The following is a 15,489-nucleotide window of genomic DNA, read 5'->3' on the forward strand; positions in this document are numbered from 1 at the left end:
TAATTCGCTAGAGGAAGGGGTTGAACCTTCGACCTTGTGGTTAACAGCCACACGCTCTAACCAACTGAGCTACTCCAGCACCATGTTAACAAAGTTAAACATTATTCTACTTCTTTGCTCTATACCAATTTCTTATGCCGGCCTACTTCGGACCATGGTGTCAGATAATTTTGTTATATATTAGGCTTTTCTATGGATACAATAGAAGGGTTAAGTTTGACAGTTCTTCTAGAAGTACTTAATTGTACAACACCATATAATTCAATGTGTATTACATATCAAGTCACTTATGATGATTAAATGTAAGATTCAGATTGAGGACTGGCTAGTCAAGAAGATTCTTATGATACGGAAGATTTCTACTTGACCGGGTCTGACTCGGATAGGGCTCCACATGCTAGTTAATCGGGAAAGATGCCGATCATCCATGACCAAAAGCATAACATACGCCACATATATAGCAATCATCCTTGATATAGAAGGTCAACTCAGCAGCTGATTGAATGGGACCAACGACAAGGAAGCATGATCTTAGGAGAAACAATAGCCCTTGTCGAGCTAACTTACCAAATATATAAAATGATAGACATACCCCTCCGGTAAACAACCAATACACTTTGAATATAATCTTGTGAAGCTTTTGCACGAAACCTTACTCTGTTCGTTATCTGACTTTGCCATCGGAGGCGGCTGCCCAGCACACAAGCCGGCCCACATCTAACCTTTCTTGCAAGATTCATCGTCTCGGATACGAGAGGAGGCTCAGTTCGATCCAGAAGCATAATTGATCCGCATCACTTATCATATATGATACCTCAATTATGAATTTTTCATAGTCTAAGTAATTGCACAGTACATGAAACTAACAACTACATCGCTTCTTAACCATTGTATACTATAATCAATTCCAATCTTATGCTTGATTTTGATCTCACCTTCATAGTTTTGGCTTTATCGGATTAAGATTCAGGGTTTGGTTTTTATCTTTCTGGTATTGAATCGGTCCATATATCCAAAATCAGAGAAATTTTTTAGGGTAATTACATGAGTGAGGTTTAATTTTGGAACTTCACTACTCAGTGTTTCAACTTTCAACCAGCAATGAGGTGGGTTGGATTTCAAAGCTCATCCATGATATGAAAGGGCTCCAGATAATTTGAGCCTAGAATTGGGTTATTAGATGGGTCAAGGCCCAGAAGTTTACATTTAAGCTTGGCTATATGCAATAGCTAATCAAAGTACAGAACTAAACATTTTTTTTCGATACAAATGCGCTTTTTATATATAAGGAAATTGGGGATGGGATATTACATATGCTGCCGGTAAGAGTTGAATACACGATCTCTTTACTGAGAAACAAGGTTTTCAACCATTCCACCAACTCTCCATTGACTACAAAGCTAAACATCAAAGCATGAACCTTTGTTTGTCACCATGCAACCCTTAGATTGCGACAGGTGACATTTTAGAAATCCAACATTTTTTTATTACAACCAAAGAAGAGAGTATAACTGTTGGATTTTCAAAATGCTACATGTTACAATACGAAGGTCACGCTGGACGTACCTACACGGCAGCAAATCAAAATTTACACAAAGGCATTGATATAGACAAATTCTGTGGGATCGATTTGATAAAGACCAACCAGGTTCAATGCAGTTCGACCAAGACGATATGACCGAAGGTACTTTTGCCCAGTAATGTTTTGAACTGAATCCCTTAAAATTAGAGATAGGAATCACAATCAAGTTAAAAAGTTCAGGTTGCTTTTGGAATTCAGGTCGAACTGAGCAATCACTATGCTAGTCAAACTCTCTCTCACTATGAATCAAGCTCAATTTAGGAGTTAAAATCGAACTCAATGACCATATGGCTTAGGTAATTCCAACAATAGATACTCATACCTCCACCCTTAAAGAGGTATGTCTTCTAAGAATTGATCTAACTAACTTGTTACAAACTACCTTCTTCATTCCTAGATTGGGTATTCAATTACTTTGAGCGTTAGAGGTGTTACTCGATCACCCCCGCGAGCTCATTTTTACAAGTACTCTAGATTGAGAGGTCGAACAAGATGTTGCAGCAACGGGCACAACCTAAACGATTATGTCAATATTTTGCCCACTTCCGAGAAAATATATTTGTCCATCTTGAGTAAGAAAAAGATTTTGACCATATGACTGGATCATGTGATTATGTTTCACTTAGGTGAAAAGTACGAATCTTGTCAGTTGAACAAGATAAGAAAGACATGAAAGCATTTGCATCTTAACTTATAAGGTTCAACTCAAAAAAAATTTTACGATTTACAGTTCACAACTTATAGAAGAATTGGACATTCCAGTGTGAACAGTTTCCTTTCTCGTACTGCCTTAGTCCAACTCATTTAGAGTAGCTACTGTAGCATAATAGAAAAGAAAGGTAAAAGCAGCAAAAAGCAAGACTACCACCCTCTTGCTTTTTCCACTCCCAGAGCTCACCACATCCTTTGAATCCCATCAAGTGATGATTTTCATGCAATACAATCTAAAAACATATTATAATAACACAGATCTTTTCATATTATAAGTTTTTTTTTTTCTGTAAATTGTAAGCATGCCCTTGAATAATTGGTTCCCTTAACACTGTGCAAGTACCCAAAGATCTTGATGGAATATTTGTAAATCCCTAAGAAGTTGGTGTTGTAGCTTTGTCTTTCTCTGCTAACATGCCAAACTCTGCTTTCCTTCTTGAGATTCCTTTACAAATGGACTTTCATAAACACAAGATTTGGTGCTTGCTCCATATATGAAACAATGGACTAACATATTAGGGTTTGGATTTTTATAATGCAATTTAGGGTTTGTTTACTAATAGGCTTTCATTCACTCTAGGGTTTGAAAAAGAATTCTAAACTTGTTTTGTGTGAGGGTTAAAGGCCTTAATTGAAGTTGGAAAAGAAGACCCATCATCAAGAACTATAGGGTTACCTTTTTCCTCCATTAACCTTTGTAATCATGAGATTTACTGTTCCTTTCTTGTTTTATTCACTCATTTTAAAATTATTTGTATAATTTCTTGTTATCCTCAATAAACCATAAATTAAAGTTGTTCTACTTGTTATATGCACTAGTGATCAAATTGATGAGTAATCCTCCACTATGAGATATGCTAAGAATCCAAAGTTTTGATTAGCTATGAGGTGCCTAGATCTTAATTCTAGTCTTCAACGATATTGAGCTAAATCTAGATGATTAATATAGTTGTAAAGTGTTGGAATCCAAGATTTGGATACATTATTAGTGAAGGTGATTATGATTATCTCTGGTACAATGATGGAATACCTACCCTAAAAACAAAAATAAGGGCAGGGGAGCTGAGATCACCTTTGCTTCTATTAGAATCAGTTGGGAATTCATAGTAATCAACTGAAAACCTTAGAAAAAAACCCAATTCTTTGATGTTTGAACTGAGAACCAGATCCACTGGATTGAACCCTAAAAGCCAGATGGAAATTGTTTTCAACTCTCATAATTTCCCATTTGTTATTGATAAATACTACAGCAAGTTTGTGGGCCTCTGTTGCTTGGTGATTCAAAGAATTAATGTTCAAGCCTTCAGAATCTACTCCTGACTAGTGAGGTTTCTTCACAAGTCTTGCATGTAATAAAATAAACTTGGATGAGAGATTTCAAGCAAAAATAAGCTTCTTTGATAAAAGAATTTGGGTTAGGAATGAGAGAGAGAGAGATGATGTTAATGGGTATGGAAATTTAACATTTTGAGAAAGAAAGAGAAGAGAAGGCAAAAAGGAAAGACATTTGAAAACAGAAACAAAATACTTAAAAGAGAGGGGGAAAGACTGAGGAAGGACAGAGTTGATGGGTTGAGACTTGAAGGGTCCACATTGAGAATATATGTCTCCTTACTTTCTTCAGTTTCCACCATTTTAGTCTTTCATGCAGGTTGGACTTAAAAGGAGTATTTCTCATATATCATTCTCATAAAGAAAGACAAATTCTAGAGAGACTACAAAGAGAATGCCCACTATGACTGTGATTCCATATATATATATATTCTTTAATGAAACACATCCACCAACAACAGATAATTTAAAATCAAACATAGAAGAAACTCACAAACACAAACACAAACACAAAAACACAGGGTAGGTAAGGTTGAGGACAGAAGTTCACTTTATGTTTCTCATCTCTTGGTCCTTGCATACAAATACAAAATCCCATTAATCCATTCCCCACATCTAAAGACATTTCTCTCCTTCTCTCTCTTCTGCTATTTTTCTTCATTGTTCTAAAAGTAGAGAGTAGAAAAAATGGGAAAGAAAGAGGACTGTGGCCTATGGGGTTCATCACATACTTGTAATGAAAGGGGAATATTGTTAATCATGTATCATGGGGCCACAAGCATCAACAAGCCAGTGATAAAAATGGTAAATGGGTACCACTTCAATCAATCACAGATTTATTAATATAGATATGATCATGACTCTCAGACAAGCTTCTGCAAATAGCATCTAGATAGGATTAACAAACGATAATGAGACTATAAAAAGAAGAATTCAATGTCAATGACTTGGTAAATTTTTAGTAATCTCATGTCTAATCCTTTTAAATGGTTGATGAATTTTGATATGTTGACATGTTTAAGGTGTCAGTAAAATTTTTCGATTCTCATGTATGTGATCCATTATGGTCCGTAAATTTACGGCATGAGTGATTCAATCCTAAAGAGAAAAAGTTGGGCATTGAGCTAAGGGAAAGAAGTTGGGGGGATTTATTCCAAAATTAATTTCTTAGCAAGTAGAAGAAACTCATTAATTACAAAGTTCTTTATAGATTGTACTTTCCTTGAAAGAGAAATGGTGCACACTGACATTAATGAACTAAGATTTGATTCTCTATTATTTGGGTACTTTTCCCAGTTCATATATGCATGCTCAGCTCAACAACCAATTTGCTCATAAAAATTGGGCTACTTAGGGTTGTGGGGACTTCTTTCATTTTGCAATATTTTATATTTATACTCTATTTATGGTCAATTGTCCCCCACTATAGTTTATTAAAACTGGATTAAAGACTTATTTGGAATGTGAAATATTACAATTCCCTTTAAATTAGTGGAGTTTTTTTTTTTTTTTTTTTAATCTTTTTAACTTTTTATTGGTCCGTCATTTTTTATTTTTTATTTTTTATTTTTTTTGGGGTGACAATTGATCTATCAATTTCACCGAAAGCAATAGAGAAATTAAGACCGCCAACAAAGATAAAGATGGCTCAACAAGTTTTGCAACACTATGGTCCTTCCCCCCGCATTCTTGCTCCTTTTGTTCTGCTTTTATGAAAAAATTAGATAGAAAGAATCGAAAATGACAAGAAAATATTTATGATTCCTCGGCAAGTAATTGACTCCATAATCATGACTCGTTACTCTTGTCTAAAAAGTCACATCCTTGACAAATAAGATGGTTTAGTCCATTTCTATTACATGGTTTCTTAAGCTTTGATTCCAAAATGATGCATGTCTTTCCTTTTTTTTTGGTCAAATTTGGATAGTTTCATTAATAAAAATAGTTGATGCTAGAAAATCTAGACGATAACAGAGACCTATCAATGATAAAGGGAGATAAACCACTAAGATCTAGAAAGAGAGTGCCTGCGAGCACCCCCATAAGAAAATCTCCCCAAATGTTATGATTCTTAGGAATATAATGAAAATAAACATAATTGAAGTCTTGAGGTTAATCTAATTTTCTTATGAACTAAACTAAAGCTCATCCAATCCAAAAATAATGATAAACCCTGCAAAGATGTTTGTCCTTACTTGCCATTTGAATAAATGATCCCCTACCAAAAAAAAATCATTATTGAAATACTACTACTATATCATGCAAACAGAATAACATTTCATGAAATTTTTTTATCTCTCTTTCTAGCTGACATGAACACGTTTCTTCTATATTTCCCTATTTATTGGGTGTAGGGATTCCATCCAAAGTGGGCAGCGTAGATTGTATGGCATCCGAGTGCTAGGTGAATTCCTTGGATGGACTCAATATGTATATATGAAACCCTAGTTGTTAGAGTACATGAGAATCTTTATTTAATCCATCTTATCAATGGTCTATAAATGAGATAGAGCTTCAGTGCATGGTAAGGATGGAATCAATGATCAAGTCGAAATTTTACAAAATAAGTGGTCAAAATTTCAAAACTTGACTGTTAGGTTGCGATCATAACCATGCGCAACTCAGAGTTCAATGCTATGCATCATTGAAATTGACCCCTATAATTGTAATTGCGTGTTATAGTTGCACATTAATTACACAGCACTAAGCTGCAAATGGTAAACATCAAAATGGTGGTCTGGGCATTTTTTTTTTTTTTAACCACACCGACTGAAAGAAAAAAAAAAGCAAAATGTTAATCTCGACCACCAGTCCACCACATAATAAGAAAGTGTTTCTGTTCCTGTAGCTGTTCTTTTTCTTTTCGTTTTTTTGTAACCATTCTGTAGCTGTTCTTGTGGCTTTGGACCTTTGGTAGTGGCCCGTGGGTAGATATAAGTAAATTCATTGAATTTCTATTTTCTGGTCGGTTTCCAGAATACTCTCCATTATTAACAAACACGATAGCAGCAATAATGGACGCCGCATCTCTTTCTCACCGTCTCTCTCTTTTTCTCTCTCATCGCTTTTGTTTCTTGGAGCGCGCACATCCCGAGGGAACGCGTGTTTGCCAGCGTCAGTCGTCAGATGCCCCGACTTCCTTCCACCGAATCATTAAAATCTTCCCTTTTTAAAGAACAAAATCATGATTCTGTATATCTACAGTACGGGGCCACCGGCCACATATGCTACTTGATAAGTACGGATGCTGCTCAGATACAGACCGTATAAGCCCCATGATGGTCGGACCGGGACCAAGGGTAATGCGAAGGTAAGGAAAACGAGTGCCCTCTCAAGCAAGGAGCAAAATCTCGCTGGGATTTACCGATTCACCACCTGGCAAACCAGGCGAACCGGCAAAATCTCAACGAGATTTCACCGATATTTACTGGGCTGAAAGCCTAAAAGTTCCTTGCAAATCTATTCATGGTGCCTAATGTTTTATGGGAAGTTGAGTTTTGCTTTGTTTCCCCTGAATCTAAGAGCAGCTTCATCATAAGCTCTAGCGGCTGCTTCTGTTGTATCGAATGTTCTAGCCAAACTCTTGGAGCTTTGTGTGGATCTCTTATTTCTACTACTCATTTACCCCACGGCTTTTATCTCACTCCTCTGTATCTTCTCCTTTACTAGTTCTCTGTTCTTCTCTACTAGTGTTAATGGTTTGAGCTGCAACTACAGAGCCTGTTGTCATAGAGCTCTGACTTTCTTGTTTTACTGTTAGAGAAGAGAAATAAAACATTAAGGCAGATTTAAAACAAGCCTAACGGTGCAACGGTGGAAGATTAACAAATACACTATTAAATGAATTTGGACAAGAAAAATAAATAAATCAATCAAAGAAGAAGAGGATTTAGAACTGACCTGCAAGCCAAGAAGAAGATTATCCGTTTGAAGCGTTAAAATCACCAACACCTCTGTAGAGTATGAGAAATGATTGAGAAATCTGATCACTTGTCTCTTCTTCACGTCTCTCTTTCTTTCTTCTTCTTATTGATCGGCGGTTTTCGTTTGATTTGCCCAGAAAATCGTCGATCACCCTTTATTTTGTCGATATGTTCTTCCGTGCTCTCAAGCAAAGGTGGAGATACACTTTGGTTGGGGGCCCTACCCCTCCCCAAATTAAAAAATTTTTTTTTTTCATAATAAGCCAACTTTGGATTTTTTGAAAAAAAAAATTTGGTCTTTTGTTCCTCTTTTACATATGTGCCGGTAAGGATTGAATCCACAATATTTGAGAAAGAGGTGAGGTTTTCAACCACTCCATTATCAAACACCTTACTTAGATCTTATGATCAAAAGCCTAGTAACCCTATTCAATCCAACGATCACCCTTCAACAGGGAACATTGGTGAATGCCCAACACCCACTCGTACCAAAGGTAATAAATTTCTCACCAAGCTTGTTGCAAATGCTCTGCTGGCTATGGTCTCTCTCAATGGTTTCTGTTGCTGATTTAATTGTCGGAGGTAATTTCCAGATCACGGAAGATTTGCACTCGAACACTACTGATCTCGCCTTCTCAACTCTGAGCCGTCCGATCTAGTTTGTCGCTCAAAGGCTCAGAAGTCGCGCACGATGAAGTTAGTTTATATCCATTGCAGTGGATGATGATGTGGCATGATGACGTGGACATAAATGCATGCAGCCCGTGGTGAAACCCAGGATAGGTATGCACGTACGCATTCACGTATTTACGCTCAAATCGCGGATGCAATGTTCCCGTTAGGGTTAGGTAGCATGAGGTTGCTTAAACATACACCCGAGTATCTTGTTTGGATACCGGTATGCTAGTATTTATAGAATAAATACGAAATCATGGAATGGACCTCCACAAGGCCCATTCACCGTTAGATCGAACAATCGATGGCTCATATTAGAACATAAGTTGAGTATGACCCAAATACCTCAACAATAAGTTGGGTATAACTTGAGTACCTCAACCTAATTGGGTATGACTCAAATACCTCAACATTCTCTTCATAGGAACAGAATAGAAGACAGAGTGGGGGCTCTGTGTTCCGGAACAGCTCCACAAACCAAACATCTCAGGTGTACCTTTTTTTCATATTTCTTTTTTTACCCTTGAGAATTCCAAACAGAAGGAAAAGAAAATCCAGTGGTTTGATTAATTACCCACTTTATCAGAAACTACTGCCAGATAAACAAATTTCAATAGGTGGGGCTCGTGGATGATTTCTAACAGGGTTAAAGAAATAAATGGTTGAAGAGAAAATTCATTCTCCCACTTCTTTAGTAATTTTTAACGGTATTTTAGTCATTTAAAATTAGAGTTAAAATTACTATTATAAAAAATGTCTGAACAAAGAAAATTAAAATTAGCCTTTCGAATTTTTATTTATTTGTGACACAATCACTTGATCCAATTATTAAGAGCAAAGAGGCATTTGTAATTACATTTTTTTTAAAGGATCTTAAATGTAATTGATTACAAAATTAGTTGACCTTGGGTGTTGTAGAGTAATTAATGTCATTAAAAGGAACTGAAGATGGAATATCAAATTGAAAATATAGCTTGTCACAAGTCCAATGATTGCAAAACCATGATGTTGATGCTTCTATACATTCTAATGCTCATCATAATTTCATAGTTGCATTATACATGATGCGTTTCAATTATACTTTTGGATCCGATTAAGCCTCCTCTCGTATCCGGGATGATGAGCCCTGCAATAAATGTTAGATGGGCCGGTTTGTATGCTGGGTAGCCACCTCGATGGCAAAGTCAGATGACAAATAAAGTGAGGTCTCGTGCAAAAGCTACACAAGATTATACTCGTAATGTATATTGGATGCTTACCAGAGAGGTGTGTCCCTTCTCTTATACTGATTATGTTACCTTATATGCATTTGGTAAGTTTATCCGACAAGGGCTATCATATCTCCTGAGATCATGCCTTCCTGTTATTAGACCCATGCAATCGTGGACGGAGTTGACTTTCTTAATAGAGGAAGGTTGCTATATTAGTCGTACGTTCATCATGTCTTGATCAATTCAGTTGGTTATGATCTCGATTGGATGTAAAGCCCCAATCGGGTATCCCCCGATGGGTTAGGAAACCCGTACCAGGATGTGGCCGACCGGATGTGTAGATCCATCCGGGTCCGACCCGGTTGGAGATATGAAACTTCCGTATCAATACATAACTACATGTTTTATGGGACTCTATTCTATGAAAAACTGTATTATACAAGTGCGAATTTATGGAGATAATATCAATATATTATTAATGTGCAACGAAATATGCCTAGAAAATTTACCTGGTGGGACCTTGGCCTTTGAGGAACCGGGAGCACAAGGATCCCACGCGCCCGGCGCCGAGGCAGTCGAGTGAATTGATGCAACAATGGGCAGCCAGACGCAGGCGCGCGGGGCCGGGCCCCCCCCCCCCCCATCTGGGGAATACCCACCACATGGTGATGTTTTTGTTGGCATCCGATCCCGGCTACCTCTTAATGTTATGATTTTATTTGTTGACAAAAAAAAAAAAAACATGGAATGGGCTTTAGATTTGGCATGTTTGAGCCCATGCCATGTTTGAATGTTGGATTGTCATATTATTTTATTACTTCAATTGGCAAGAGACATTCTTTTATATAAGGGGATATCTTAGAGATACCTTACAAGTACTTAAAATTAGCAAATTAATTAGAAGGAAAAAAATATTATTAATTGTATTTGTTTATTGAAAATTTTTATTATTGTATTATATTTTATATATATCATAACTTAGAAAGACCAATATATCCTCTTATCTAAAAAAAATGAAAGAACTGGATACTATCCTTTATCTTGCTCGAGCAACTATCATTTAATCAAATTTTGTTTTTTCTATTCAAAGTTTTTTCCCAATTTAATTGTATGTTTTGATATTCATTTACATGGAAAACTGACTCTTCCTTTTTCCTATGCCTAAATAGTGACTTGGCTGCATTAAAATCAATGGTTACAATAAGGAAAAATAGATATTTTATTTTTGTTCAGTGAATAGCTCCAAGATGAATCAATATTAGCTTTCTTCCAGGCACATAAATCTTAACCTTTGGATCTCAAAACACCAGTTGTCTCAGGTGCACATCTTGCATGCGCAAGATTTATGTGCAAATGGTCAACAACTACAATTCTACGACTTAGATCCGAAATCAAAGTGGGAAAATCTCTATTAATGATGAGTATCGTTTACTAAAAAAAAGTGTTATCGGTTTAGTTTAGGATTGTATTTTTATTTTTGTAGAAATTTTAAGATTTTATTTTACTAAGGTAATATGATAAAAATTAAGGACAATGTTAACAAATTTTAAGACAATAAAGACAATTTAATAATTATAAAATTACATAATCATGATTTAGTAAAATTTAGTAATGAGGTGTGGTATTGTGCAAATTCAAAACACATTTTGAAGTGTCTGCTAATTTGATTTTTTTGGAATATCTGTGTTTTGTTGTCATTTATTTTGAGGTATCCTAAAATTTTCCCATTATTTACACACTCATGATCTTTTATTTTTATTTCCTTTATTACATGAGGTTAATGGAGACCATTCAAATCGGGTAGAAATTGGAAAAAGAGAAAAAGGGATCTCATTGAATTAGATGCTCTAATGCATGTTTTGATTGGCTTTGCTATTGTTATATTCTTTCCTATTTAATAATACAATTAACCAAGCTCGAACTTAGCCAGGTTGAGTTAAGGGGACCCACAACAAAAACCCGGACCCGTAAAAACAAAATTGTGTGAAAAGGGTGACCGAGAAAACAAAAAGAGCCATGAGAAAGAACGGAAAAAATATTATATTCTAAACAAGGAAAGCGAAACGAAAGCAGGCAAGGTTTTTAAGTAGTGGCCCGGGCGTGAGACAGAGACAGTGAGTGAGACTGTGAGAGAGAGAGAGAGATTACTTTTGCTTTTTCACTTTACAATTACAGGAATCTTTGAAATTCGCAGGGGACGCGATAGACGGAGACTGTTTCTCTCCCCCTACATGGGTATATCGTGTGCGAGCTCTTTTTATTTTTTATTTTTTATTTTTGTTGGTATTGTCGAATTTAAAAAAAAAAAAAAAAAAGGGGAAAAGAAAAGAGAGAGAGCAGGGAAGGAAGGAAAGAAAATAGTAGGAATGCTGAAAGTGTGAGAAACAAACAGCAAAAGAAGTGCCTAATCTAGAGATTGCAGAGGGAGAAAACAGGATAAAACGAATATTGGGAGATTGGAGGGTTTTCGGGGGGTTTTGTTGTACTTTTCTTTCTTTTCCTTTTAGACTTTTAGTAGTTCTCAGCTCAATGGCTCAATTCTCTTCCCCTCTTCCTTCTTTGTGTGAACTGTGAAGCGTCGTGAACTTGAGCTTCGTAGGAACCGAAGCTATTTGACTCTGTGTTTGTTGTATGTGTGTGTGATTTAGTGGGTTCTCTCATCACTGCTCTCTGCAAATCTATCATTTACGAGTAACATGAACAGAAGCACCACAGGTAGGGTGTGCATTGTACGCCATTTGTTATGAATCTGGAGCCCCAAGCTAAGCGCTTCACTACCTGCGACCGCCACCCGGACGAGAGCTTTACAGGCTTCTGCGCCTCATGCTTACGCGAACGTCTCGAAGGTTTGGACCCGGCAACCGGCCGAGGGAAGACCAACAACCCTCCTTCTTCTTCCACCACCACCACCGCCGCCTCCACTCTTAAAGCCATTTTCAAGGGTGATAGACCTTCCTCCTCTTCCTCCTCTTTCTTCCCTGAGCTCCGCCGCAGCAAGTCTTTCTCTGGCGGCAAAGGAGAGGGATTCTCCTGTGTGTTCGAGCCTCAGCGCAAATCCTGCGACGTCCGGGTTCGGAGTACTCTCTGGTCGCTCTTCAACCTCGACGACGAAAACAAGCCAGACAACAACCACAACCTAAACAGTAAGAAGGAAGTTGAGGTCGAGAGCAGGAACTTAGGGTTTTCTGGGGTTGGAGAACCCGTCTTCGAGTCCAAGGAAGAAGAAGAAGAAGAAGAGAATGACGAAGAAATTAGGGTTTCCGAGGAGCCCGCAGTCCCTATTGTGAATCCTCTTCTTATTGTTGACGAGAGAACACCAGAGATCGAAGAGGAGAGGGCGGAGGAAGAGGAACAGGAGCAGGAGGTGGAGCAGGAACAAGTGCTGGAAGAGGAAGTGAAGACCATGAAGGACCATATAGATCTCGACGCCCAAAGAAAGAAACCGCACGGCAGAGACTTGAAGGAGATTGCCGGAAATTTCTGGATGGCTGCTTCGGTTTTCAGTAAGAAATTACAGAAATGGAGAAAGCAGAAGATGAACAAGCGTGGTGGTGGCTCGACGACAATGCGGACTGAGAAGCCTGCTGAGAAGCATTACAGAGAGACACAGTCGGAGATCGCCGATTATGGCTTTGGACGGAGATCTTGTGATATTGATCCGAGGTTCTCTCTGGATGCCGGTAGGATGTCATTTGACGATCCACGCTACTCGTGGGACGAGCCTCGGGCTTCTTGGGATGGTTATCTCATCGGCAGCAGGACTCTCTCTCGGCTTCCGCCGATGGTTTCAGTTGTAGAAGATGCCCCTGCTCCCCCTGTTCGAAGGCACGATAATCTGATACCTGTGGAAGAGCAGCCTAGAACTTCCACCGCCAATGAGGATGACACCACCCCTGGTGGATCGGTTCAGACTCGGGACTATTACTCGGATTCCTCCTCGTCACGAAGGAAGAGCCTAGATCGTTCCAGCTCCATCAGGAAGATGGCGGCCGCTGTGGTGGCAGAGGTTGATGAGAGCAGGTCAATTTCGAATGCGAAGGTGACTCCTGCGACCACTGACTTTGTCCATGGGACAAAACTCTCTGTTGCAGACACAGATTTGAAGAGTTCGAACTCGAAATCGAACTCTAACTCTGTCAGAGATGACTGCTCGGAGATCCTTGAGTCTGCTTTCAGAGATGCAGCTCCAGTCGTGGGTGGTCTTGAACGTAAGGGTTCTAAGAAATCCCGCAGATGGAGTAGGGCATGGAACATATGGGCTTTGATTCATAGACGCAACGGCAGCAAGGACGATGATGAAGACGATAGGTATTCCAGGGAAAATGTGGTGGAGCGCTCCCTGTCTGAGTCTTGGCCAGAGCTGCGGAGGGAAGCCAATGGAGATCCCAAAGGAACCTTCAACAGGAAGATCTTCCGCAGCAATAGCAGTGTCAGCTCCAGGAGTTCCTTTAGTACTGGTGGCATCGGTGGTGGTTCATTTGGCACTTTGAGAACGACTGGTAGAGATGCTAACGGGCATGTCAAGAAGAAAAGGGATGATTTTGTGTTGGAACGGAATCGGAGTGCAAGGTATAGTCCCAACAATCTGGATAATGGCCTCCTGCGATTCTACTTGACACCACTGAGAAGCAGTCGAAGAAACGGCTCTGTGAAGAGTAAACCAAAGAATTCACATTCTATTGCCAGGAGTGTATTGCGGTTGTACTGAAAAATTCTGTCAGGTGTTCATGATCAAGTGTTGATTTTACCATTTTTGTTGTGTAAACACATAATATATATATATATATCCTATATATTTCTTCTTGTTGAATAGATAAAACCACATGTTAGTGTTGCCTTCCGTATGCATAGCATGCTTTTGTCAATTGCGTAAATAATGAGAATTTCCATATTTCTTCATCTCTGCTCTTATTGTTCTTTGCACTTTAAGTTTGCCTGACAATTTGATTTTCCGAGCACTCTATCGTGTTTTGTCTCATGGATATAGAATAGGCAAAATTGTCAAAGCATGTAAATGTTGGTTATTCAATTTTCATGGTTGTATGGATTGGTAGAACGTGCAATATTGTTGCAGAAAATTACCTTGAAAATTTTGGGGTCCCATTCATACCAAGAAAGGGATTAGGAAAAGGGAGCATGTAGGTATTGGATACAGATGGGAACTTGTAATGTAGCAGTGGTCATTTTGTAATATAATGAGAAGAATAAAGTTTTGAAGTGAATCACCTAGTTCATTTAGATGGTGAATACAGAAGTAACTTCTAATTCTGGTCTAGTTTCAGCATTTAGGTGCCTGGGTTGACTTGAAGGCTATGAGGTAGTTGCTTTAGTTGAGTGCTCTAAGCTAAAGTAGTAGTAGTCTTTCAAATATTTCTTTTGGATTATGCTTTTACTTCTCATAATTCTTGTGAGATTACCTCATAGGATGATCAACTGCAGTTGAGGTTTCTGTCAGGTCCACGGGGCTTTCCAGGGTTACTCTAGTTTACCTTGAAGTTTCTCTCCTGTGCTTTGCTAGAGTCAAGAAAAACCCTTTTAACAAAGTTGTTACTTCTTTCTGGGCCCTATGCATATACTGCATCTGATGTGCTGTTGGATCTCGTGTAACTATCACTTTTGGGGCTCAAATTATCCCCTGTAGTCAATGCATGGTCTTTTATGTACCGTTCTGAACTAGGTGGTGTTCGTGCAGTAACCCAGTTCCCTCTCCAAACAAAATGCTATACTTCACTGTTTCATGTATTGAGAATAATATTTGCCAAAGACATATCCACTATTGGAGATTTTGCCCAGTTAATTTGAATTTCCAGGTGGTTGTCAAATAACGTTGGGCGAAAAGAACATTTTCAAGGAAATTATTTGGTCTGGCATATTACCCAAGCACAAACTGCATATAGACTTTTGCTCCATTGCAAGTTTTGTGGTTGAAGACTTCGTAGTCTACATATTTGGTAGGGTCATTCATCTTCATTTGACTTGATCTTCCCAATATTCTTTTTCCTATATGTGCTTTTTCAGGAAGATACTCAACCTCATTTGCAGAATTGGTAGCAAA

The 15,489-nt window shown here is 38.2% G+C and overlaps 1 protein-coding gene and 1 non-coding gene across 2 annotated transcripts; one reads left to right on the plus strand and one right to left on the minus strand.

The window, feature by feature from the left end:
* Nucleotides 1–5: 5 nt before the first annotated feature.
* Nucleotides 6–79, minus strand: TRNAN-GUU (transfer RNA asparagine (anticodon GUU)). Its single transcript has one exon. It is a non-coding gene; the product is annotated as a tRNA-Asn (tRNA).
* Nucleotides 80–11,570: 11,491 nt separating this feature from the next.
* On the plus strand, nt 11,571–14,632 carry LOC149027766 (protein OCTOPUS-like). The gene has a single exon (XM_089165666.1). The coding sequence runs from the start codon at nt 12,178–12,180 to the stop codon at nt 14,140–14,142; it is 1,965 nt and encodes a 654-aa protein (XP_089021792.1). The 5' UTR covers nt 11,571–12,177; the 3' UTR covers nt 14,143–14,632.
* The last annotated feature ends 857 nt before the right edge of the window (nt 14,633–15,489 follow it).

The sequence above is a fragment of the Hakea prostrata genome, chromosome 1 (genome assembly GCF_041222555.1).
Source record: "Hakea prostrata isolate BN-2017 chromosome 1, UWA_Hpros_2, whole genome shotgun sequence".
In the NCBI taxonomy this organism is placed as follows: Eukaryota; Viridiplantae; Streptophyta; class Magnoliopsida; order Proteales; family Proteaceae; genus Hakea; species Hakea prostrata.